The 27,498-nt window shown below is 34.4% G+C and overlaps 1 protein-coding gene across 1 annotated transcript in view; it reads right to left on the minus strand.

The window, feature by feature from the left end:
* Nucleotides 1-19,138: 19,138 nt before the first annotated feature.
* Nucleotides 19,139-27,498, minus strand: part of LOC106638266 (uncharacterized) — a 42,493-nt gene continuing 34,133 nt past the window's right edge. Inside the window, exons 6-7 of the mRNA XM_089592132.1 lie at nucleotides 19,416-19,476; nucleotides 19,139-19,280 (exon numbers count right to left, since the gene is read on the minus strand). Of these exons, the coding sequence (XP_089448258.1) occupies nucleotides 19,139-19,280; nucleotides 19,416-19,476 (203 nt within the window). The remainder of the gene's footprint in view (nucleotides 19,281-19,415; nucleotides 19,477-27,498) is intronic.

Here is a 27,498-nt window from a genome sequence, read left to right on the forward strand (position 1 = left end):
AGATTTTTACCACTGCAAGCTTCAAGAAGACAATTAAAAAATCCCAAGCTTGTTGGGGTAAAAAAAGGGGTATGTACGTTTCAATTCTTGTTTAATGAACGTGAGGTAGTAGAAAAAGCTCGTGCAGCGAAAAACTCACGTATGCGTATGCGTATACATTTTTGCGTTCTTTCAAAAAGGAAAAAAAAATGAGAACTCTCCTTTCAGAACCAGAGCAACGTGTACTGCACGCGCTAGACGATGAAAAATGACGATGTCCAAAAGATGTCTAAAAGACAATGCATCAGAGCTTGTAATACATCATAGCCTCAGTACACAGAAGATATATATATACAGAGTCACAATAGTAAATCGAGTCAAAATAGTTACCAGCAATCCACTAAGACGTAATAAAAGCCAACACTCGAAATATTGCTCTCTTGCTCGTAATTGACCTGCTTATTTATCTTGTTTTTTTTTCCAGGATCAGTTGTCCCCACAGGGATTGAAAGAGAAGGTCTCCAGAGAATTTTTAAAAAGTAATTTACTGTATCTCTTGACGACGATCATCCCTCCTCACACTACACCCTCGTACATCTTCTTTTCTTCTAGCGATTTTATGCTTCACGCGTACACGCTTATACCACTCCATAGTGCAGCTTTTTGGTTTTTCTTACCATTTTCGAGCGCACCTTAGTTTTTACAACTTCATTTGAATTTAGAAAGGTTTGGCTGCTGGCACTCAACTTATGATGACGTATTTCGTTTTTCTGGATAAACAACAGCTGACTAACTTTCGATGTATAAATATTTTATGCAGGATTTACAAAGGCTTTCCCAAAATCGGCTGAAAATTAAAATTGTAAGTCGTTAGATTGTCCTCGTTGGCGAGGGAAATACAAATTTTTTGTATTATTTAGCGCGTTACTTTAAAACTCACATTTGTTGTATTAAAAAAGTGTTTTTAACCAAATGCACAGTTATACTACTTTATTTTCGGTCGTTGAAAATTCCATGTATTTTTGTATATTTAAACCCTGAACAATAAACCATGACATTTTCATATGCAAAAAGTAACACACTCGGTTTTCAACACATAAAATTTTTACAACTGGTTGAATTCATTTTATTTTCAATGAGAATAAATATGCTTTTGGACCACTTGGTGCGAACTTCTAATACGTACATTTGTTGGATAAAAATATATGGCTGACCAAACGCGTAGTTGTACTACTTTCTCATCCAAATTGTAGGTTGTAAGATTCTCCTTTTTGTTTTTAATGGAAAAAGCTTCAGGTGGAGCTAATAAAATCTCAAACTTGTTCTATGAGGAAGACGTGTCTGACAATATACGTGGTTGTACTACTTAATTTCTAGTTTGAGAATTACATTTTCAGGCGGTGTTTCTTTGCAAATTGTATCGCTAGGGCCGAATTCTCAAAACTCACATTTATTAGAGGAGAAATTCACGTTGGACCAAAGGCATAGTTATACTACTTGAACACTGATCTTGAAAAAACTGAATCGTAAGACATGTAAGTGGCCATAGAAAAAATATCTTGTGTTTTTGGGTATAGTTTTGAGAGCTTCAATCTGATCGACGAAGAAAACATGGCTGATAAAGTGGATTTTTGTACTACTTATTCTCTGGTTTGAATATTAGGTTTGGGAGGCAATTCTTGTATACATCAATAGAATTTTGTATAGTTTGACACAAATTTTTTTGAGCTTGCAGTAATTTTACCATGAAGTCTTGCCTGATGGTCAAGGTCTTACTTCTTTTGTTTCGTGGATGTAGGTATTTGTAAGACTATTTTTGTTAGCCGTGGAAAAATCTTATTTTGTATCGTTCGACAAAAACTTTTTTCGGTTGTATTTATTTCACAAAGAAAACATGTCTGATCGAAGGCAATTTGCACAGCTTAATCTCCAGAATATGATATAATTACCTTTCACAACAAAGCCATTTTTTTCTTTCAAGCAACAGAATAAAACAAACCAAACGTTATTACTCTTATTATTATTACTACTTAAAAAAAGCTCTGTATTAAAAAAGCAACTTAATTCCACAAACAAGCATTTGTATATGAAAAAAATGTCTAAAGTAAAAGATAAAAATGGAAGAAAATTTGTAACGAGGTCAAAGCCATTACGCATTGATGGTGCAAATATCTTTGCACGAAAAAAACTGTTTCACTTTACTTTCTCAAACCAAACCACGCAACTGCTGCAAAATAACAGTTCAATCAAACGCTAATTAACCTTTTTTTTCATTACCCTGACGAGATCACGTTTTTATCTTGCAACTGTCACACTGCACACTTTCGTGACAAAAAAAACCGTTTGTAAAAAAGGGTATCCATTCGATTTTCGTTTGGCTGAGTATAAAAAAAGGAAAAAAAAAGAACAGTCGGATGATAGGTGCGGGCATGTTACATAAAGATCTCTTGCAAAACGAGAATTTTATTTGTCTGGAGTCAGGAGTAAGTAAAAATGTGGATATGTATGAAAGTCCTCCACACGTCCCAGTATAACATTTTTGTTGTATGCTACACAAGTATAACTTCGTATACTTACGTTTATGTGATGCTGAAAAATCCTCAAACGAGACAAGCTCTTATATGAGGTTTGGATGCACGGACTTATCATCTTCCTGCACCTACTTATTAGTGAAATAGTATCTATATAAAAGTGAAAACCGGAAGGGGCATATGAGCACAAGGGATCTATGAATTTCAATAAAGAACCAGCGTGAATTTCATGCCGTCAAACAAAAGAACCATGTGATAAAGACTGAAATATAACACTTTACTCTGTGCTAATTAAGTAACTTATATGTTCGGTATGGATGTTAATAAGTAATTCATAGCAGTCAATCAAGCTTTCTATCTGTCAACGCTATAGGTTTCCGTTTATTTTTTTTTTCCAATTTCCAAATCCAATTTCATATCTTTTGTTCGGAGACAATAAATGTCAAAAGTTAAATACTAACGACGTATATTAAAAAAAAACGCTTGCAAGAAATTGAAAACTATTTGCCAAGATGAATAGTTTTTAATCTTATAATTAAATCAAAATTTCGTTACGAACATTTTTAATTCAATTCAATTATTTTAGAGAATCTCTGACAACGCACTCATTGGGTTTTACTCAGTGCTCAAGATGATACTAAAATAAAGAAAGGAAGAAGAAGGAAAAAGTTTAAAGGAGGAAAGTCGTCGCGAGAAAGCTATTCACCGCAAAATCATCAACAATTCACGAGGTTTCTCTTCCACCTCCTCAGAGACATCAGAGATACCCTTTTCCGATGCACAGAGCAAAATAAAGAGCAGCAGCAGAAGAGCACAAACTAGGGAGGCTCTTACTTGGAAATCCGATACTTTGCGTGCCAATGCGCGTGTGAGAGAGAATCTAATTAAGTCGCAACTTTCGACAAAGTGAGGCTGTCGTACCCTTACTGCATGCATGTGTGCACGTAGGTGTGTTTTCGCTACTTGGTGCCTGTACATGTTATACAATCCTTTATACAGTTTTCGAGGGAGAATTGGATGCTAGAATGTATTTACATATGTATAGGCACATTAATTGGGTTACGAAGTATTAGCTCTCCAACTTCAAGACAATATAACAGAGGCTAGTGTATACAAATCTGTATACGTGGAAAGATAAATTATTTATTTAATCTTGTAGTGAACGCATCAATAATCATTGGATTCTTTGGATAAGAAGGTAAGGATAATTAAAGTACAATTTATTTATCTGCTTTTCATTTATATTCGGGTCTTACTTTTTAAATTTGGACAAATGAGATACGTTTGAAGGACAAGTTTAAGGTATCATGAAATTTCCTTGATTTTAATTTTTAATAAAATAAGTCCAATTTAGTTTATAAGTTTGAAAAATTGTTTTGTAATTCTTATAATAAAAACCAATTAGAATTGTCTTGTTATTTTCAAAGCAGAGAAAATCTAATAAGTTTGTACATTCATTCAACTCAATGTATAATCTGCACTGAGATAAAAATTCAATAAAAATCATTATGTAGTCTTATATCATGAAACAAGTCATCAATTCTAGCATTATTGCCCAGGTAAATGGAAAATTTTACGTTAACAAAAGTAGTATGGTAATGAAAAAAACAAATAAAAACTGGGTTACCAGTGTTTTGAAAATCATAGAAAGTGAATATTATATTAAAACTTGAATATAAATAATAAAAATGTCAATTTATCTCCTGTCTTAAACTGAAGATAAAAATTGTATTTTGCTATTCACAATCATAGCAGTAATTTGTGTAACAGACCCCTAGCTTTGCTTAAACAATAAGACTACTTCAAATATTTTATTATTCTGATAGCTTTTTTGTTACAATAGTCCATAAAAATAGAAATTTATGTGTGGGGTAATCCAAATACCTAAGTATGTTGAGAGCCACTGACTTAGGCAAAGTCACATTGGGGGTCCTAAGGAGCAGCCATACGTAAAGACTCCACACCGGAAGAGATCCGCAGTTTACCGGGGTGTTAGATGATTCTTCATGATATATTTCCTCGTGTCTCAGACAGTGCGGTACCACTGCCTACATTGTCTCTGATACCTAGTACAGTGGACATAGATTTTGAACACGAAGGTGGCATTTTATCACTTCTGTTTCTCCTTAGACTATTGGAAGATTTTTTGTGCGCTGGTTATAGGGTGAAAACTAAGTTTAGCTGTTCCAGTTAAAATTTAATGGTCACTTATTTTCTATTAGTTTTGACAAGATTTGTAGATTTAAATGTGTTTGTTGATGTACAAATAAAAAGTACTTAATCACTACGCTTGACCAGTTAACTTTAAAACACTTACACAGCTGTACTTGCTGCTGATACTAATAATAATAACAACGATTTTCACAACGCAAAAGTACACAGTTCTGCATCAGCATTGGTTGACAGATTCATGCTCCAGAACGAGAAAGTCAAGCTAGTAGGTACCCACTTATACATTGTATCATTTACAGGATGGGTTGAACTAGGCTTGGTAAGCAGCAAGCGAAGCAAATTTCGTATCTTCCATCGAGTTTGACTATCCCTGATGGCACCCCCTTCACATCCCTCCGTCCTGCGTGTCCAGCCAGCCATACAGTTCGTGAAACGCAAGTGTAAGCACGCCCGTAGACGTCTCCCCCTTGCCATCTATATCCGTATATATAGTGTTGCTGCACACCTGAGTGACGAGTAAGTAGATACGTCGCGCTGAGCGTACCTTCCCGCGAGAGCTGCGAGCGTGCCAAAGATGAGAAGAGAGAGAAACGAGTGTATCTCCCCTGCATCTCCCACGGGGTGTCGAATGACATTCCAGGCACGCACGTACGCGCGTCAGCGGCTGGATATACCCACCTACTCCTACGATTGTCACTCCTCAGTGGTCATAGAGGTGTGCCTCGTGTGCTACGTTGCGTCAACTGGGGCTGGATGTTAAGGAGGGTGGACTTCTCTTTGCCTCCCTCTCAAAGGTTATTCCGTCCGTTTAAAGCTTATGAGCTCGTAGGTGGGTGCGTTTGACAAATCTAGCGGGAACAAGATGTCACTCTACGGTGGGGAATGCATCATGTGGTCTGGTGGTGGAAGCAGCTATTAACGTTTTGCGGCTATGCTTTATTGAATTACTCTCTCGTGCATGAAGGTTCTGCTTTTGCTGGACTTAGTAAAAGGGTGGTGTTGGAAAATAATGATGTCGGGAGTTTTTTTTTATATCCCGATGTAATGTGTGATTTTGAGATTTTAGACGTCATCTAATTGAAAAGGATGGAGTAGTGTTTATGTTTTTTTTTTTTTTTTTTTTTTTTTTTTTTTTTTTTTTTTTTTTAATTGAGGATTTCATTAACATTGATATTAATCGAGTAGATAAAAGGTATGAATGGGGATGAATTATGGTGGGCTGCTATCAAAAACTGCTGTATTTTGCAGATTTTATTAATTAGTGACATAGTACTATTGTCCATAATTGTTAATTGGTGGCATACTTGGACGTATGGATAGTTTTGATGGGATTGCAGTTTGAATTTTACAATAAGTCATTTTACTTGTGATTCACATATAATTAGTTTAACAGAATTTCTATGCGAAACTTAGGGCACAATCTTACAAAATCATCGAACATCAAAGAATAAGTGTATGGATTGGTCAAACTTTAATTAAAAAAAAAAAAGATTTCACATTGAATCTTTTCATTTTTTGTACATCAACTTTAACAAATAAAATTTCATTAGTTGATCATTAGCAAGTATGTGTGGCTAGTATTAGTTTTTTTTAACTTTGTGTCTACTGCATGTACGGTTAATTAAGCAAATTACATTGATAACTAGAATTTTCAGCAAGACATTACAAGTATAAATATCATCCTGAACTATGCAATATTAAGAACCATTTTAAATAGTATAATATCATACTTGCACAAAGAATACAATCTTTTATAATTTAATTTTTTATCGAAAGTATTTGTATTCTCTCTGGGGTGTATTACAACAAGAAAATATAGCAAATTTAACCTAAAAGAGATAAACAAAGGGTCTTACCCAATAACGTGCGATTGCACAAATTCAGAAATATCCATTAATGTTCTGTGAACTCGGTTTTGCACGTAAGCCTGTGTGAAACTGTGTTTTTCAGCGGCAGCCATTACTTATTTTTTGTTAAGAAACTTTGCTGCTGGTCTATGATATGTTCCACTGGTGCTGCGACCACTGCTGCGAATTTCGCGTGTCACGTTCTTATCGTTCCCATGTTTTAAGCACTATTTACTGTACACCCCGCACTTGGGTTATATTTCTTCTTGTTGAACCCAAAGCTTGTAAGAATACGTTTAGTTATTTACTTTGTGCATGGATTTTATTTTCGTGAATATTTTTTTTTTTTAGTGAAGCAACATATAGTTATTTGTGATACGTGTATAAAGAAGTGCATCATTTGAATATGAGTGTTTGAATTAGTTGATCAACAGACTTGATATCTAGACTACTAAGGTTTGTTGTTTTCTTCCGTTAATTTCAAGTATTACGTTACGCCACTTTTTGGTCTCACAATAAATTAAAGAACTCAAACTAAATAAGCAACAGAAAAGTATATGACTATTTTCAATTTTGGAGATAAGTTTTCTAAGTATTCATGAAATATCTCTTTCACATTTCTAAAATTAAATTTTATTTTTTCTGAATACCAAGCCAATTTTCAGCTTATATCTAGAAATGCAATCTTGAAACGTTTGCTCAATAAGCTGTTTCAAAAAATAATGAAATAGCTATCAATGGAGTAATAAATCGATACACGCAAGATTTAAGAGATAAAAAAACCACTAGTACACAAATGAAAAGTAAAGCTACTCGATTCATCCAAACATATATATGCAAACATGACACGATATCAGCAGCAACAGGCAAAAAACAATCAACTCGTTTAACCGCTTCGCAACAATCGTCGTCGTCGCGATACCATCATCCAATAATCCTCTATCCTATACCCTCTTCTGACGTCACTTTTTTTCGCTCTTACCACAAATTATCCAAACAGTTCATCCATTCCAAGTAGTGATAATAAACTTGTCACACAAACTTTTTTTTTTAATCGTCCCTCCTCGTTATTTACACCACAGCCAAATTACACTTATACATAGCTAATGACGCGTTCCATCTGGATTGATAACTTGAATAGTGTCCATATTCTCTACGGATTACCTCTGGTTCTAATACATGACGTTTAGTTTTAGAGCTCTAGCTGAGTTGTAGAGAGTAGACTTTATCCAAGTTATGGAATATTACCCCTGCATGCACCAATTCATGCGATCTTTCTCATTTCGTAGTGGAGGTAGTTAAGCCAACAACACGGAACCTTCGGATGCCTTGCATCCTCCAAGTTTACTGTATTCACCTCGTCATGATTGTTTAGAAGGATAGATATTAATTTATTTCGGGTATTCAATTAAACTTTAATTAGGTTTCCTACAATAATTAATTCCTGAAAGTAACTTGAAAAATCACACGCTAATGTGAGAAACTGCCCTATGCTAGGAAGAAATGCATTTTAGACTCATTAAAAACTAACGGTATGTATTCTTGTATCATTTATATTGTTACACATTAAATAATAACCTTTGAGATCAATTAATGTAACAGTGTCAAATAATATACTTAAAAGAGTAAATTGGACTGAGCTCAATTTATAATTTGGAGTAATATTTTATTGGATTAGTTGAATCTAAATCTTTAGCTTTGGTTTTATGAAGCTTCATATGCAGAATCTTTATAGATCCAACATAATTTCAAGAAATGTTATGAACCACAATAATTTTTAAAAATTATAAAAATTCTTATTAAATTCCTTCCATTTTTCGGTAAAATTTTTAATTACGTGTAAAAGCTTGTAGAGTGAGGGTTTTGTTTATTTTCTGATTGTCTCACGTGCGTACACATCTATTTATGTGAATCTACGTATAGGATTAGCAGCAACTGGAGCCCAAATGTATACATACTTACACATGAGACTCGCAAAGTTCTTCGAACCTTGTAAGTATGACACACAACTTTGTCAAACTTCCGTTCTAACCAAAACGAAAGGAAGGAAGCAGGTCTCAATGCGACTTTAGCAGCTAAAGGAACACTACTTTTCTGCACATACATCCACGTACATTGTAGGTATGTATAGATACGTACTTACACGTTAGCCCTCATTAAAGTTCCAACTTTTGGTCGTCTTTCTCATTCTTTGTTTATTTGTCTCCATTATAAATATCTGTTTTATGTATCCCCTGGTATTGTGGCCCACTTATCCTCCTCTGAATTAATTATACAATACACACACTAGAAAGGATACTACATTGTATCCCCTTACTTAGTGTATGTGTCGATGTCTTTTCACGTCAGCCCATTTGAGCTTAGAGAGAGCGAGTGAGCCTTCATTAAGAAAATACTAGTCACGTGTATCATTTGTCCTCTCTTCTCCTCTTTTCCTGAAAAATTAATTAAAAATGTAACAAAGGCTTTGAGCTCTGGACGTGTGAAATAGAACCTGGCTTTTGTATGCCCATCCCCGTACACACGGATGGGTGTGTACATACGTTTGAAATCCTAGTACCATTTCCTCGTGTCATGCACATGTGCCTCATTTGTATAATAGCCTAATTAATATCTATGAGAGCAAACTTTTTATAAGATGCATCTCAACGTTTCTTTTCATTTTCTTGTTCTTATCTCCTGTTGTCACAAGCAGTGAGCGGAATAATTGCTATCAATGAGATAAGAGAGGAGACGCGGAAGTAATTGCAAATGGGTCGACGAGGGTGACACAAAAGCAGTAATTTGGGAGAGATGGCTTGAGTGGATGGACAAAGATAGATCAACTTCGCAGTTGGAGGATGACGATGGTGGATAGCGCACCGGGGGAAATCTGTCATTTTCCTTACCTCTGCATTTTATGAATAGACTACTGCTTCTTGGGCGTATCAGTCGTGATGATTTTGCTTACTGCACAATACTGTAACTGCCTGCTTTATTTTCATTTCTGCGTATCCAGTTTTATCTTATCCCGCGGCACTTTTTTTTTTTTTTTTTTTTTTTTTTTTTTTTTATCATGTAGTTATTCTGAACTGCAGTACTTTCTTTGATCTTTTTACCCGTGTTTCTCTCTATCGTGCTCTATCTGTGATTTCCTGACAGTCGTATTGTAGTAGTGGTACATGTTTGCTTATGATTACAGATACTCTGTTTCAAAAGATTCAAAAGAGTTTTAAGACGGTATTGTGCATTTCATCATTTCAAGTTCCTAACAGTAATTATCTACCTTTTCGGAAAAAATTCTTTTCATTCATACATAGCTGTAGTTCCTCTTAGGAGACTCTGACAGGGGACGTATGATGTTTGTATTATTTGTAAAATAACTATTTTTCTAGTGGCACCATGAACGGTATCAAAGGCACGGATGTATTACATTTTAATTTCAAGGACATTGCTTTTTTACTATTAGATTTGCAATGAGTAAGTAAAAATCTATGGGGGTAAAAAAAATGGTCAATAACTTCCAGTCATGTTTCAGATAAATTGGTTACATAAACCAGATCTCTTAATGTATACTATTAGAACCTGTCTGTGACAAAAAGTGAGGTCATAATACGATTCCTTGCACCACAAAAGTCCTTTTGCACGAGTACAACTGCTACTATCTACTATAGCTGCCGATCGATCTCTCTTCACCAGCAGCAGCGTTATCACGAGAATTCGGCTCATCGCTGATTTGGGTCACGACACATAATCACGACATTAACAACAGTAGTAGATGTAGCGGTGTTGGTACTATAATTTTGAAGTTTCTGTATAATTACTGTGGCTTCTTTTTTTTGCTTATTCATTACACCACTCTCTAGTTTTTTTTTTCTACCATTTTAATGACTCCAACTGCCTATACTCCTTTTGTTTTTACACCTTTTGATATCTACGTAGACATAAACAAAAAATAGTATCTTTGCTTTTGTGTGAAAATGATAAAACGTCTCCATTCAAAGAGTAATCTCTCTTTTATCTAGCCATGAAAACTTACGTATCAAGATGACGGTAACTGCTAGAGCTGAGAAAATATGGTAGTGGTAATAGTCATCGAGTAGATTGCTGAGGGTAATTGTTCTGCATAAACGAAACGTCGTTTATCGTCGTACAATACTATAAATTCTTTTCCCCTAACCACCAACCGATAGATCGTATTAGTGACGATGGTCATCACGAAATCTCGCTCTATTTATCGCCATTATTGGCTCCATTACTGTAAATATGATTTTTTTCCTTGACTCTTTCTCTATTTGTACTGTGTGTGTGCTTATGTGTATGTGTTTTCTACGGGGCATGTTTAGCCTTGAGCGATCGTACTCTTTTTTTCTCAAACCCCACACTGACTCTTCCACTTTAGCTTTGGTGTCTGCATACATAAGGGATCACTCTGAGGCCAGTAGCATTACCATTAAATACATAAATATGTGACGATTTTCTATTATAAATAAGCAATTTATTTGTCATGAACTTGATATTTGTAAATTTTATTAAAATATTCTTTCAGGTATACAAATCCAAAACGTGTCGATTATTCAAATATAGGTGTACTTAAACTACAATACTACGTATAATAGTTTTTCATTTGTTTAATTCAAAATTGAACTATGATTTATTTCATGAAAAAAAAGGAAAAAAGTGCATATCCACATATTTCTGTCAAACATTAGAAAACATCGTTGAAATTTGTGTTTAAACTGCGCTAAGGTATAAACAAGTATCTACGAATAGTGGAGGTACAAGCTTGTCACTTGCATTACATTGATTTAAATTGGAATGGATGTGGCGTACAAGTGTAATAGATTTTCATTGAATGGCATAAGTGTCAGTGTCAGCTGGGAGGATAAGTTAGTAGTCATGGGTGAGTGAGAAGGACTGATAAATAATCTGATTTGCGGGAACGTCTGCTAACTCATTAAAGCCTTGACAGATGTTTCGGTGAATCGTGTGATGTTTTATTGTTTATTGCAGCTTTTTAGCACTTTACAATTGTTGCAAATGTGAGTGTACGTTTTATTTAATAGTTATTGAGAGGAATACTCCTCAACTCTACGACGACACTATTTTGTAATTACCCATGGAATAAGAACTGTTGCAACAATGTTAAAAATCTATGCATGCCAAAGTCACCACCCAAAACTTTCTCTCTAGCAAAGAATTATTAAATCTCTTTGAAACTATTTTAATGAAGAAGCCTTATTAGAATGTAAAGTAATTTATCATTTTTAAACATTAAATTATGTCTATAACGAACTATAACTTAGAAAACGGTAGTGCCAAGTAGTAAAGTCAGTGTTTAGTCAGACATAGCTCAGTGTTTAGTCAGACAAAAGCTCATAGACTCGATAGAAGATGTTGCGGTCCTTAATGTTATTTTTATGATCTAAATTCTGTAATCCATAAGTAAAAATAATCTTTTACTACTAAAAATTGGATTAACAGCACTCAGCATTAAATCTTAAGTATACGTTCCGAGTAATCGACGAATGCTTATAAAGAAAAAAAAAACAGGTATTAAAATTTTTTTTTTTTGAAGCTTAAAACTGTATGTGACAGCGTTATTCTTACTTTATAAACATGCTCTTGTAGTACTTGGAGTGGTATGTTAATGTAAATAAATTATATTGATAATAGACTCATTATCCAGTATATGTTAAGGCATGTTAATGCAAATACTAAACAGACTATACAAAAAAGTGTGGAAAAAAGTTTTATGAAGAAAGAATTATGCGTTTAGTTCTTCATTTCTTTATAGGTACTAGTCAATTGTGGGGAACATGTGCTTTAACTTTAGTGCTGAGCGCTGTTGATCGAATTTCTAGCAGTCAAAGATTATCTGTAGCTACGAATTACAGGATTTGAAATTATTCAATCTCTCGACAGTACTGTATCATTCTTGACTCTACTTACGAAAATCTCCATCTCAGCAAGAACTTTTATTGACTCTTTATTGTCGAGAAATCTCCAGCCAATGAATCGATCAAGTGCGCCCACTATTTCTTTACATTTCTTTACCCTCCTCGGATGTTTTTTTTTTACATAATGTATATTTCAATATTTTGGTCCCATACATTTATGACAAACACTCATATAGGTACAAAACTTGAATTAACATACATGCAGCGTACAAAATTCTTGAGAACTTATATGTAGATTGCATAAACAATGTGGGTAGCACGTGTAGGTAGACAAAATACATCCCACAGCTGTCTTCATTGTATAGTTTATCGGATGTTTTAAATATAATAGTGAAAATTATCCTAAAACGAGAAAGCAAGAACCCCTGCTCCGTCCTACGCTTGTAGGCGTATAACTGCAGCCGGAATGTAATAAAAGGGGGCGGGGTAGGTGTGCTTAAAAGTCCTGACACCAACGGCTGCGCTCCTTTTCCCCATCATATCTCTGGGGAGTGGCTCCATGGCAATTAGCCGAGCATTTTTTATCCCCAAGTTACCTAATCGGGAAATCATGAGGTCGAGAAATTTTCAAGACTAAGCAGGGGTAAATTGTCGGATTGTCAGGGTGCTTCTTTTTTCTTCTTGGATGGCTTCTTAAAGCTAAGTTGTTTGTTGCACAAAACGGTAGGTGGTACGAATAATAAAAAATAGGTAATCATTTGATAATTTATTTATTTACCATTTCGATTATTATAATTATTAGATAATATAATTTTATTTTCTTTTACCTTAAACTTTTTTGTTGAGTTTGAGTTTATTTCAGTCATTCTCAGGTGATTACACTTTTCACACTGTTTTATTTTATTATCAAAACTTTTTTTTGCTTTGGAGATGTCATGTAGTTATGAATAATTTTTCAACATTTGTTAAGTGAGTCACTTTATAAAAAAAATAACATTTTATACCATGTTATATGTAATATACTTAGAGTTAAGCCAAAATCAGTAAAAAGAAAAAATAAGTTTTCGCGCAAAGCCAATTCCAAGAGCAAGGTCTCAATTACCCACTTCGGACGACGACAAAATTTTCATGGTTTAACATTTAGCCAGCATTGAATGAGAGATTTGTATCTCCGTCTGCAAATGTTCATTTCTCAAATGAGAGCCTATCGTGCACTGTACTTACTTACGTGCCTCCTGTGTGCTCTTGTAAAAGAAAAAAAAAAAAAAAAAAATGATAGCTCTCAAAAAGACGCCACGAGACAGTTAGCTGTGCCTAGCGCGGTAAAAGCTGATGGTGCTTTGAAAAAAGAAACTCGGACGTATATCAAGGTTGAAAATCTTGTGTGCTGGTTCACTCGCGGTTTCTTAACCAACTACTGCAGTTACTTTTTTTTCGACATCGACCCTGACAAGCTCTTATACTTTTCTTTTCTCGGGTTGAGCTAAACATTATTTAAGTTTAAATGTGTGACGTACCTTGTATGTGTTAATGAAAATGTATGTCATTAGGGTTTTGATTTATAAATATAATTATAACAACGTGAAATGTTATAACTCCAATTTTATTCTATTAGTTGTTAAATATTATTATACATGAATCACTCAAGCTCTGTCAAGTAAATCTTATTTGAGGATGTTTTAATGACTAGTTCCACGTGTGATTATCTACTGACTTCAGCATTACGTAATGCAGTAAAATTAAAAGTGCTAGTCTTATCGTGCACTTTTTATTAGTGTTTCACAACTGAAAGGAAAATACTTTTTTCACGTAAATAGAGAAGAGAATAAAACCAAATAAACGGACAGACATTTTTAATTTAACTGTATAGGTGAGTATTTTTAATTAACTGCTTTAAACAATACAGGATTCACGTTTTCTCTATTTGAAAGAAAACTTAGCCTTTGCGTTAAATGGAGTTTCCGTTGTTAGGAAAAAAATATCATGAGAATTTTATTAAAGGTTACGTCACTTAAAAAACGAATCGATCGTCAATTCAGTTACCTGATATTCAATGTCGTAACAGTTTTGGTTTTCATTTTAAATAAGTTTTATTATTTTGTGCAAGCATCTTCAGATTGGATTATTGTACGTACATATATTTAAGAGTTTGGAAGTATCCTTCATTATTTAATGTGTAAGAAACAAATATCCTATCATTTATTTCTGCTACTCATCAAAAATACACACCTCGAAGGCAATTCACAAAGATTTCGATGTCATCGATGAGTAATTTAGCATGTGTTTATTTACACAACGGCGTTTGCTCGAGGGGCCCACCAAGGAGAAGGTACATGGTAGTTGATTTGATATGTATAGTTTACGGGTCAACTGCTAGATCAAGTACCTTTAAATGATGAGGTTTGACATGTATCTATTATACAATCTTGCGTCTGTTTGGTAGACACATACTCCACCGGCTATTGACAAATTCATTGTGTGCTTCGTGGCCACTATCGGCCTCCTTCTCTTCCTTTCCGACTAGTCTATTAGGTAGTCGAGGAGGCTTAATTAAGCCAGATTATGTACAGCCGGTGTGATGACAGTGATTAATGGAAAAGTGTGGATGTGAATAATGATGGCGAACGAATATAGGGTAGGTAGTGCCAGGTGGGCAGGTTTTTCAAAACTATTAAAGCAGCTCGGGACGACGGGTGTTATTTCATTAACAAATCAATTTGAAGACTCCTCGGTTTTCGTTAGTTTGCTTTTACTACGCGTACAAAAATTTACATGGATAACTAAAAGTTCTTACAGTTAGTAATGAAATGCATAATACTATTAGTAGTAAACTGGTTTTGAATAAAACCATGGATACTTAAATGTAAAAAATATCTCTATTGCTTGGTTTAACAACTTTTGTTATCTTCTGGAATCGACTGTTGAAACTAGAACCACATATATTGTTTTTGCAATAGCTGAAAGCCAAAAGTCAAGTAAAATAGAATAATTAGATAGTTGGTGAAAAGATTTTTTGTCCATTATGAGACGTAGCAATCGTCGCGTCAAAAGAAATTCCAATGGATTAATTTCACGGCGTTTTCTGCTAAGTTCGATCCATGCAGCGGCTCCTTCTTTTCTCGAAAAAAGAGAGAGAGGCAAACTCCGCAGTGCGGTAGTTCCATACAGAATGGAGGTGGGATACGTGTAGCGATTCACTAGTTTTCTCTTTTGCTCTTCTTGCTTCACGCGGACTCGGTCATTTTTACTTCTTTTTTTCCTTCACTTGACAAAGTCAAACATTTGCCGGCCGGAATTTACTTTCTACTCGATTTCTACTGGACTTTTTCATTCCGTTTACGCTAAAAGCGCTGCATGCATGTGTATGAGTAGTAAGCGTAGAAAAATAATATTTTTTTATAAATATTATTACAAAATTTTATCATTAGAAAAATAATGTATTAATTCTCTGAAACATTTATTCATTGAGTGATTTAAAAACCCCCTTGCCTGGATTTTGGCAAACTTCGAAATTCAGCTATTTCTGTGATAGTTAGTATTTCAAACTAGACTAAAATCAATAACCAAAAATTTTTCCAACCATATCAGAGAGCTTTGGTTATTTTTAAAAATATTTTTTAAGACATGACTCAAAAAGTCCTATTAACAATGAGAACTTATCTTTCAAATATTACACTTTAATTGTGAGTTAAAATTGACACAACAAAGAGCATTTCATGAACTTGATCTCAAAGTGAAATGTTAGTTTTGTTATTTTTTTATGAATTCTGGATCATTGTATCATTAAATACGATCGACAATAAATGTACAACTACGTAAAAAGTCACACAGTGTAGGCCAAAATTTGTAAAGTATAAACCATGCATCATAGTCAGTCCATGAACATTTCCTATTTACTTTACAAACGAAAATCTGTAAGACAAAAATTGAGGGGAGAGTTAGAGCCTCTTACTGAGAAGGTGGTAACACGTAGAAATAAATTACATGCAAATTTATCGCCTCTCTTTCCTCCGTTAGATTTTTAACTAGTGAGTTAGTACCTGCCGTAATTTAATTAAGAAATCTACTAACTTGATGAATTGCTGCCTCCAATTTTTTCAGCAGCAGTACAGTTCTCCTTTAACCTTTCAGTTCCTCTGTATTTAGTTCATCGATCCTTGACGAAGTGCAAAGTATTTAATTGAATATACTCTTCTTTTAAAGCCACTACTTTACCTGTTTGAAACATGATCTACTACGGGATGGCAAAATATAATGTCAAATGCAATCAACTGGCTACAGTTATTTGCAAAAACTCTATTCTTAAACAAGTGGTAGGAAATTTTTCAATCTCTACGTAACTATTTTAACGAAGAAGCCTTATTGGAATGTAAGATTATTTACTATTTTTATTAATTAAATATAGTTCCATAATTGGCTGAAACTTAGAAAGCCATAGTGCCAAGTAGTAAAGTCAGTGTATAGTCAGGCATAAAAGCTCATAGACTCGATAGAAGATGTTGTGGTCCTTAATATTATTTCTATGATCTAAATTCTATAATCCATAAATAAAAATAATCTTTTACTACTAAAAATTGGATTAACAGCACTCAGCATTAAATCTTAAGTATACATTCCGAGTAATCGATGAATGCTTATAAAGAAATAAAAAACAGGTATTAAATTTTTTTTTTTTTTTCGAACATTAAAATTTTATGTGACAGCGTCATTCTTACTTTAACACATGCTCTTGTGGAACTTGGATTGGTATGTTAATGTAAATAAATTATATTGATAATAGACTCATTATCCAGTAGATGTTAAGGCATGTTAATGCAAATACTAAACAGGCTATACAAAAAAGTGTGGAAAAAAGTTTTATGAAGAAAGAATTATGCGTTTAGTTCTTTATTTCTTTATAGATACTAGTCAATTGTGGGGAATATGTGCTTTAACTTTAGTGCTGAGCGCTGTTGATCAAATTTCTAGCAGTCAAAAATTATTTGTATTTGCGAATTACACGATTTAGATGGTACAAATAACATTCAGGACCTCAACGTCTTTTATCGAGACGTGAGTTTCAATGTCTGACTAAACGCTGATTTTTCTACTAGGTAGTGTGCTATTCTAAGTTTTGTTTAGTTAAAGACATTATTTGATGATGAAAAATATCAAATATTTCTCAAGACTTCGTATATAGGATTGGTTTTCAGTCACTGCTGCTTCACAAAAATGCCTTATTGCGTTTTTATTCATAAAATTCAAATAAACACTTGAAGTCAAATGGAGGTACACAATTATCGACAAAAATTATTTTGTAGGAATATAGGCACATTATATGTCCTACTACCTCACCTGTATTACTAGTTTTTCACGAGTCTCGAATAATCTCAGACGCATGATTTAAAAAAATTCATTGATATATAGTTGTAAAGAGACGGCCGTCCATACCCATAGCTTCGCACATATCCTACTGAACTATTTTATTCCGGGATTATAGATCTACGCGTATGAACAAAGTGAAGGCCCTTGGAGTTTTGAGTTATTAGGCCACATAGAAATTTTGAGGAGGCAAACCCCCTCGATGCATTCCGATGTATGAAACACCTAGACACATTGATATATTAAACGAGTGCCTCTTGCACACAATACACTCGTCTCTCCTCCTGACGTCTATCGAACTTGTCCTTTTTTTGGTCTTTTTCGTTCTCTTTCATCGCCTTTCCTCTTGTGTCTCTATACACCTCTTGGCGCGCAACGTATGCGAGGCTCGTCACAGGCGCCTCTCGACTTTTTTTATTACTATTTCCAGCGAGTCTTTGCGCACGCGTTCTCAATACCCACACATTCACGCGTCCTTTTTCTCGCTTTTTTCTTCGTCTTCTTTTCGCCGTCGCCTTCTTTCGTTCCTGCGTTATGAATTCTCGAGTGGCAGCGCAAACAAAGCACGGCTTTGACGCCGATGAGTTCGACGGTGGTGGTGCACGCGTGTGGGAGGAATAGAGGGTGTGGAGAGAAAGAGAAAATCGTTATCATTAATATAACAATAACAAAAATAGTAATAAAAACAATAATAGCAATAATAGTAACAATAATGATTATTATTTTTATTCTTATTGTTTTAATCAACATTATTATAATAAGCGCCAGACTGCACTCTACCTGAGCACGAACAAATATGTTTTTTTTGAGAAACAATTTTTTGAACAAAAATTTTTGAGACAAATAATTTAGTAAGATTACGAGGAGTGTACAGCTCATGAATAGGAATGGTGAATTTACTACTGCTGCTGCTGCTGCTCATGTATTTCGTGTCATCACTTTTGATTATCACACACACACACACTCGTTCCGGTATACTAGTATACAAAAATATTGATTTTTTTTGAGTCAACAAGTATGCAGTAGTATTTATTCGTAGAGTAAATATCATATACACACAAAATTGCTTCGATGCGAAGCCGATCGATTGATCCAACTAATCCACATTTTGTTGCTGACTGTATATTATGATTGTAGAAAAATAGAGAGTAGGCTTACCTAGTTATTTCTCTCTACGCTCTATTGACCGTACTACAAATTTTAGTTTGTTGCTATTGATGAATATAGAGTATTATCGATTCAGTGACAGTTTTCACACTAAAATGTTCATTATATTTTTATTCGCCCTCTCTATAATATGTTCAAGTATTTCAATTATTTTTTTAATCCTCTTATCTCTGAACCAAATACTTGAAAAATTAAATAAAGCTTAAAAAATGAAAATAAGTTTATCCAAATGGTGCACAAGGTGAGGATCAGAGATGTTGGTGCTGCTGCTACTGCTGTAATTGTTCTGATGTTTATGTTGCATTACCACCATTTCCACCTTGACCACAGGCACTTTTGCCACGCTGTAACGTCAAATTTAATTTGTTTACTCTGTTTCATCACTTTTGTGTGTTTTCCCCATCACTACTATTCCATCAGTATAGTAAAACGCAGCAGTAACCCTGCGGAGTCTAATTTTAGATGCATTAACCACATACCTGCTGGTATGTGCTAAAGTTTGTTTCACGTACGTGTAGTATGGACTCCATGCTGTTACTGCTGTTGCATGGATTTTTAATTTAATTATACAATTTATACAATATTTTAGCGTGCGCTGAGAATTAATTTGATTTAATAGAAATGTATGTAATAGAAATAGTGTAGGAATGTTATTAGTACTTTGTGTAATGGATAAGACAAACAAACTTTAGTGTAAAAATGTTTCAAAATAAAAGAATGTTAAAAACATCTCAAAATATAAGTTTACTTATGCATAGGAAATATCGATTCAAGAAATAATGGAAATGATGTAGCTCATATCTGTGACAGCAATTCCACTCACTCATGATTATCAGTCTTTGTAAATATTTGTTGGTTTTTGTCCTTATCATATATTTTATTACTTTCTTTGAGCATCTTAGTTTGCTGTCTATAGGATTTAACTTGTAAATTAATGCGTAGTGTATCATAATTCTAGATATTTCCAGTGCGTAACACTACAATTTGAAAACATTAATTGTATTAAACATTATTAATAGTATTAAATTCTCTTCTCGTTTGTGGTAAAAAAAGGTGAAATAACATATGTGTTATCAACATTATTTATCATTAACTTAAAATTAAAAAATTAGCCAACAAATGTAAAAAATGTGTACAAAAACAACAAATTAAAGTTGGACTAAATTTCTGCCAATTGTTCAGTAAAAGCTTTCTCAAATTTTTATGTAAAAGAGGTGTATTTTTCGTCTCATCCAGTTTAATACACACAAGTTCACAAATAACAGATGATTTAAGAGACGCATCAAATTTGAGGGGGAATGAGAGGGTCAGACCGAAAAACTTGTGGATGTGTGCAGTCGAGAGATAAAGAACTTGACTGATAGCTCAGGAGATTAAAGAATACGTGGATTCAAGAGAATGTGTACACAAGAGTAGAGAGTGAAATACTTATAGTTGGGGAAAAACGCAAGAGTACCCAGAGAGGAGCTGGTGAAATTAAAAGGGAGAATCGGTGCGCTCGGGTGGTTTATCGGCCGGGGATTTCTCGACGAGGGGAAGTCGATAAGTTCTCGCTGAGGTGAAGCTTTTCGTAAATAGAGTCGAGAGCAGAGCAGTACAGTTGAAAGATTAAGAGATTTATTATTGAAGAGAAAGTTTTTTTGCAGCTGTCTATGGGATTTGGAGTAGCCGTACACGGCAAAGATTTAGGGTTACAAAGTAAATAACTTTATGTTTCGAGCATGCATACGTTTTTTTTGTAGGTTTAAGGAAGTTTAGAAGCAATTAGATCAGTTTATGGTGTGCAAGAAAGATCTTGAGTCGAAAATGATAAGACGTGTGGTGAGAGAGAAAAAAGAAGCTAATTCAGTTAATCAGAGATGAGAGGAAATTGTGAGACGAAAAATTGAAGAACTTTAATTTTTAGAGTACAAAAACATAGAAAGTGTCATCAGAGATAAATGCAGATACAAATATAAATAAAATGAGAGACTTTGGCAAAAAAATAAAGAAGAGCGTAAGGAAGCACTAAAAATACAAAAGAAAGAGAAAAGAGAAAAGAAGTAAGGGTTGCAGCTAAGGCTTTACCAAAGTTGCCTGCTAGAGCCACTACTAAACTGCTGTGAGACTGCACTACTAACTTTTGCTGGTGCAGCAGCTCAAGATGCCTGGGGAGAAAAGATATCTTCCTTAGTTGTTTGGACGCTTCATAAGTCTAAAACGTAGAAAATAATAGGTTGCAGTAGATAGCAAATTCTAGGAAAGCTCTTTTTTTCATAACCACATATAATACTCATATTTTTAAATAGTCACCCATACACGTTATAAACTAGCTACAACTAATAAAAAATATCAAAGAAAAATTATGTCTATACATACGTAAAATGTCAAAATGGAACGATTACGATCCTGTCACATTTACTACCTAACTTATGCAAAATGTAAAGAGAAACCTTAACGAGACTCACGGTTTTGTTCAATGTAGTCGAAAATATATCCAAAGTTCAATTTATAAATCATTAAAATGTTAATCGTCATCTTTTAAAGGTTCCTACTTTAATTTTTCTTAAATATTGAAAGAGAAATTTAACTATAGTGTTTAAATACGTCCACGCGTAATATTATAACAATACATCGGGGTGTTGGGTTACGTGAAATTTAAGCGATTTGATCAATATCAGCTAACGGGTTTTATTAATTTTCGGCAGACACGAATTAAATAAGTTATATTTTTAATTCAAACAATTTTCCTGATTTTATTATCCCTCAACAAATGCATTCTCCAGTCTACTGTTACTGATGCCATTGAATGAAATTCTATTACTGAAGCGTCACCACCACGCAAATTTATATCAATGTGCTATGAATTGGGAATAGAATTGACAAGTTTACACTTTGCCTGTAAGTACTTGTTCACACATCATGTACAGTTGAAACTCAAGTTCCAAAGACGTAATCCGGCGTTTGAAACAAGAATGCACATGTTCATCTCCTCCCTTTTCCTACCTTCATTTTTTTACAAAATCAACAGACGTTGAATCATGAGTTTCATAGATCTAAGAGCACTAAAAATGCTTATTTTCGTATGACATATTTTAGTTGCATAACATAAAAAAAGATCGAGAATAAACAGCATTGTAATATTTACATTCCTAGGAGTTATAGGTTTTGTATGAATTTTATGATTCTGGTTTGCTTTGGAACAAAAAGTGACTGAAGAGCTTCAAAGCATCGGTTTAGAGAAAAGGGGGTTGACTGAACCCCAAGTGTGTACGTATTATATGTATGAAACAAAGAAGAGGAAAAGAACGAGGCCAGAGGGTTGAGAACATGGTATACTATACATTATAGATTTTTATAGTGACTTGGTATACTTACAGTTTGTTTGTACACTGATATACCTTATATTTAGTGTACTCTCGCAACATGTTGTATACCTGCGTGGATATATACAGGAATACAAAATAAATTTCCTTCTGTGTTCAGGTGTGAAAAAAAATCGATAAAATAAAAGTGTGGCGTTCTAATGCCTCCTACTTTTCTTACAAAGAGACAAAAAATGCGTATGTTAGCAAGTAACTAAAAGAGTTCACCGTTTTTCCAAACAATTATCAAAACGGTTCATTAAGTAGGCTATCAGTGTACTATTGCCGTTGCTAATGGGATTTTTAATAGCAGCAGCTATTAGTCAACAAATATTTCGCACACCAGGCACAAGTCCGTTTGCTTGTTCTGGGGCATGCGCGCACACATACACGCCAAGCCTCAAACTTTCGTACGACGACCACATTCAAGGGGTCGTAGATTTCGTACCCTGTGGGCAGCTGTAGTCTTATAAAAATGGCAAAGAAAGAGAAGAAAGAAAAGAAGAATTTCAGGTTAACTATAACAAAGCCAACGACGACAGAAAGGACGGAGGTTGGCGTGATAAAGAAGAAATATCGATCATTCCCGCACTATCTTCAACGGCAATCGGTACCACCTCCTCCTGTCTCATCAAGCGATCGATCCATTGACAGTCGGACACTTGGGAAGAAGGAAAGAGTCCAGTCTACTGTGGAACGAGGAGGGCGGAGCTGAACACGTTCCACTCCCATGCAGAATTATCGTTTCTCGTAGTTTATCCGATCAGCATCGTTATCGCACCTTCTCAGCTATCATCTACTATCATCTCAACGTGTAATTTTCACGACACGATAAAATAACAAGAAAAATAAAGATAATAATAATAATACTGATAATAATCAAAAAAAGGAAAAATAGTTGTAATGATAGTGACTATAATAATACTAAAGGAAGGAAGCCACACTAAGTATACAGAGGCTTTAAAATAAGGGTGCTTCTACAGGCCTAAATAGTTACGCCAGCATCATAGTTAAGGCTGAGACTTTTGTAGCTTAGGGGCTTGGTAATAGAGGCTTACAATTATGAGGCTATACTCACTTGGCTTGCACCCCTGAGAAATTGCTTCCTTACTTGAATATTCCAACTGTGTCCTGATGATTTCGAATTCGTGTTAAATAAAATGTCCCCATGATTGTGCAGATGATTGATTCACAATTAATCTGAGATTGTTTTTTACCGCACCAATGCAGCAACATCATACACATACAGAGTAACACTGCAGCAGTGCAGAGCTAAATAGACTAGTATCTCGAAATGATAGTGAAAAAAAAAAAAACATTGTAGCAGCCGCTACTTCGGCTTTTGTCGCTGTAGTGACCCGAATCAGCATTGAGCCGAATTCTCGCGATGACGCTGCTGCTAGTGAAGAGAGATCGATCGGATGTATGGCAGCTAGCAGATAGTGTCGCATGTAGCAGTTTCGAGAGCACACGTACACATACAGAGGACTTGAGTCAAATTTTTTTTTTTTACACCCATACGTTCTGGCGGTCTGTAGGGGATTTGATTCTGTACTTCTTTTTTTTGGGGGGGGGGGGGGGGAATTATTTTGTTTGCGCTATTTCGAGCAGAAATTTTTAATTGGGGGAGTAACTGTGTACAGAGAAGGTTTTTTTTCATTGAAAAATCCAAAACTAAAAGTCTGAGGAATGGATATTCATAAAACACGCAGCTACTTCTTTTGTTTAATTTTTACTGAGTCTTAAAGAAGATAAGGGTGCTGTTGCTGGGTACAAATCATGGATTTCTAAAAAGTTTTTTTCACAAAAAAAAGCAAACCAAAAATTATTAACAGTTTTTTTCATGCGGAAACAAAAAACGTTTATAATGACTGAATAATAACAAACGGTACAGAAACGCAGCAATAACGGTAGCTAAAAATGAAAAAGGAAAAAGTTATTTTCATACCAAAAAACAGCCCTAATTTAAAAGGAAATAAAAAAAAGTGGGAGAAAGAAGAGAAAGAAATATTGTATTTCTAAAAATAACCTTGTCAACTCCCACAATTTTACGTTTGCACTGTTTATTTCATGAAAGGTCTGGAGGTGGGAATTATACTTCCAGTCAAAATTGTGAAACAAACAATAGGATGGTCTCTTTAAATTTAAAACTGGCTTGTAGAAGAGGCCAAAAAGTAGATAAAATACAGAAGCAATGCAACATTAAAACGTTGAAGCAATGCAACATTAAAACGTTGCTATATCCGTACAATTTTTCATTTGATTAAATTTCCTGAAAGCTCAGGATAGTAATTAAATTTTACAAGTGACAATGAACTGTTTGATATGAATTCTCATTTTTACTAACCATCGGTATCATCCTAAAACTTTTATCATCTAAATTATACTCATCTACCTCTGGTCGGCGTGAAAAATCATTCTAGAAACACAAGTAGACCATTTGTCCTTAGCCTTCCTGACCTAAATATCCCTGAAGATCCGGGATCATTTAATCCTATTTTCTCGCAAAAACTCCGAACACTGAGCAAGAAAAATAGAAGGGCAGAGAGAGAGAGAGAGAGAGAGAGAGAGAGAGTACTCGTGCACAAACAATAGAAAAGTCTTTCTTCGAGTAAAGAAAGACAAATCAGAATTAGGCTATCGGAGGAAAGTAAAACCAAAGATATATACAAAAAAAAAAAGTAAAATCATTAGTCGATGAAATAGTTACTTTTTCTAAAAACATTTAACTAGGGCTACGAGGAGAAGCGTCTTTTTGTAAATCACTTGTCTCAAATATACGCTCAAGTATCTATGTTATACCAGGAGCAAAGTTAAATATAGTCAGGACTAATGTGTACTTACAGAGGAAGGGAGAAAGACGAATCCCGTTATTAGTGAAAGCTCACAAGCGTCCATTTGTCCGTCTGTTTACCCACTCATACGTACATACACACAGTTATACATTATCAGGAGGATAAATGGCTATTTGACACATTATACCATCAGAGATCATTTATCAAAAGCGTATCGAAAGAATCCTCCTCCTCACCGCCTCTTTACTGACTATTATTTACAGTCACATAGGAGTTGACGAAAAGCTAGAAATCACCCTCGTGGTGTGCAATGCTGAGTTCAATTAATCAATTAGTTCTCTCAAGCTGAATCACCCTCTCCTTCCTCTCTCTCTCCCTCTACAAGAGACCAGGACACACTCGACTGTTTATCATTTTATCATGGCATCGGAGTAACTCAACAGTGGCTTCATATCGTGAAATATAATTTGTGACGAAGAGACAAGAAGAACAAGAGATGTCATTGCACTCTCTGAAGTGCTCACCGATTGGCCTAAGGAATTAACCTTAAGTTGCACATAGCCCCGCTAATGTCTATGAGTGTGTGTACACCCTATTAGGGCTAAATTATTTTATTTCATCCCAACAAGATGCTATGTAGTATTTTTAAGACTAGCACTGTCTAAATTTATCAAAAATTTTTTTTCTTTTATCTTAAACTGTTTTCTGTAACATTTTCCCTTATCTTACAGTTTGAAAATGTATACAACAACAGTGCATATAAATAATTCCATACTTTCAAAATGAATAACATAAACATGTTACAATTATTGATTTGGAAAAATTAGTAAGCCCTTTCATAAGTTAATTAGAAAATGCTTAAAACTATATTTCAACAGAGACTGAAGTTTATAAAAAAATTGACATTTTAAAATAGTTACACGAAAGGATCTAGCCGTGTAGGGGGGGGTGAAAGTGCCCCAAACGATGTGTCCTTCAGACTATGTGGATCAAAAGATAGTATAAAAAGATGTTCTTAGTTCTTATGCCTAATTTCAGGTCTCTAGATCACGCCCAGTTAGTTTTATCACTCAAATTTCAGGTTTTTTTTCGTTTCTTCGGCTTAGTAAGCAAAAAAATCTGAAAAAATAAAAAAAAAAAAACAATAAATTTACAGATATTTTTTTTAAATTTTACGCACCAAATACAAATTTCCAGAGACTCCCAAACTTTTTGAAAAATTGTTTTAATGGAATAACAAAAACAATACTATTTTACAAAACAAATTTTTTTCTATTACCGTAAATATTGAAAGATTTTTGAGTGGTGGAATAGGTCCAAAAAACGGCAAAACTACAATTTTTGGCGTTTTTTGCATAGTAACTACGATAATGCTAAAAAGACTCTGTAAAACCTCTACTTAAAATAGTTTTTTTTAATAATAATTCGTATAAACAATGCAGAAAAATACCACTCTCTTTCATCTTCTGTACATGCACAATTATAATACGTATGAAATAATTTCCTTACTCTACTTATCCTGCACAGCCTCTATAGCTACTGAAGAAACTGCGCGATCGCTAATTCAATTGTTCACTACCGGAATTTCATACTAAGGTTCAACTGAGCTCAAACTTTTTTTTTCTCCTCTCTGGAAGCCAGAACCGCCAAGCCAAGCTCATTCTTCGAACGTGGGCACAAAAGCTTCCATAACGGCTCATTAGTTTGCCTTTGAAATGTACGAGCCGAGCTTTTTTGGCTCGCTAAGCCGTAATTCCTTCCAGATTCACTGATTCCGTTCCAGCCGCAATCTTTTAACCAATCCCCTTTTCTTCCTCTTGCTGTTTTCTTCAGCTTGAAATGGCTTGATTGACGTATCTGAAAATGATGGAAAATTACTGGATGTGATCTCAATTTTATCTTTATACAAAAAAAAAAAAAAACTTACCAGCAAAGCAAGTTGATCATAGCTTGCGAGGTTACTTAGGCGAGCATCAGTTGGACGCACTTGAACGCGAGCCGGAAGATTGAAAGGATTTTCTCATGCAAGAATTTTTTCATGAACACGTGCACATCTTCTGTTAAACCTTAGCTTTCGTTAAGTTTTCTCTAACTAACTTAAAAAAAAATATATAGTGTATAGCCAACACAACATAATTTGTGGGTGAAAATTGTAAAAGACAGTTTTCTATTTTTGGCTTATCTCACAAAATATTCCATCATTCTTGTTCATCTATTGTTCATAGATAAGAGTTGACAGACAAGATTTATTTAAATCTGTAACACTTAGCCAATCGTGTTAATAAAAAAAATGAGTAGCTGTATTTATTTTAAAACTTTGTTTTTATTATCATTATAATTAAATTAATTATTAAATTTATTTTTGGGAATCGAGAAGGAAGAAGAGAAGGACGAGACAAAATAAGGAAAGTATAAGGAAAGGC

This window comes from Copidosoma floridanum, unplaced genomic scaffold (genome assembly GCF_036245765.1).
Source record: "Copidosoma floridanum isolate Cflo_tuat_1 unplaced genomic scaffold, Cflo_Japanese_pri ptg000014l, whole genome shotgun sequence".
Lineage (NCBI taxonomy): Eukaryota > Metazoa > Arthropoda > Insecta > Hymenoptera > Encyrtidae > Copidosoma > Copidosoma floridanum.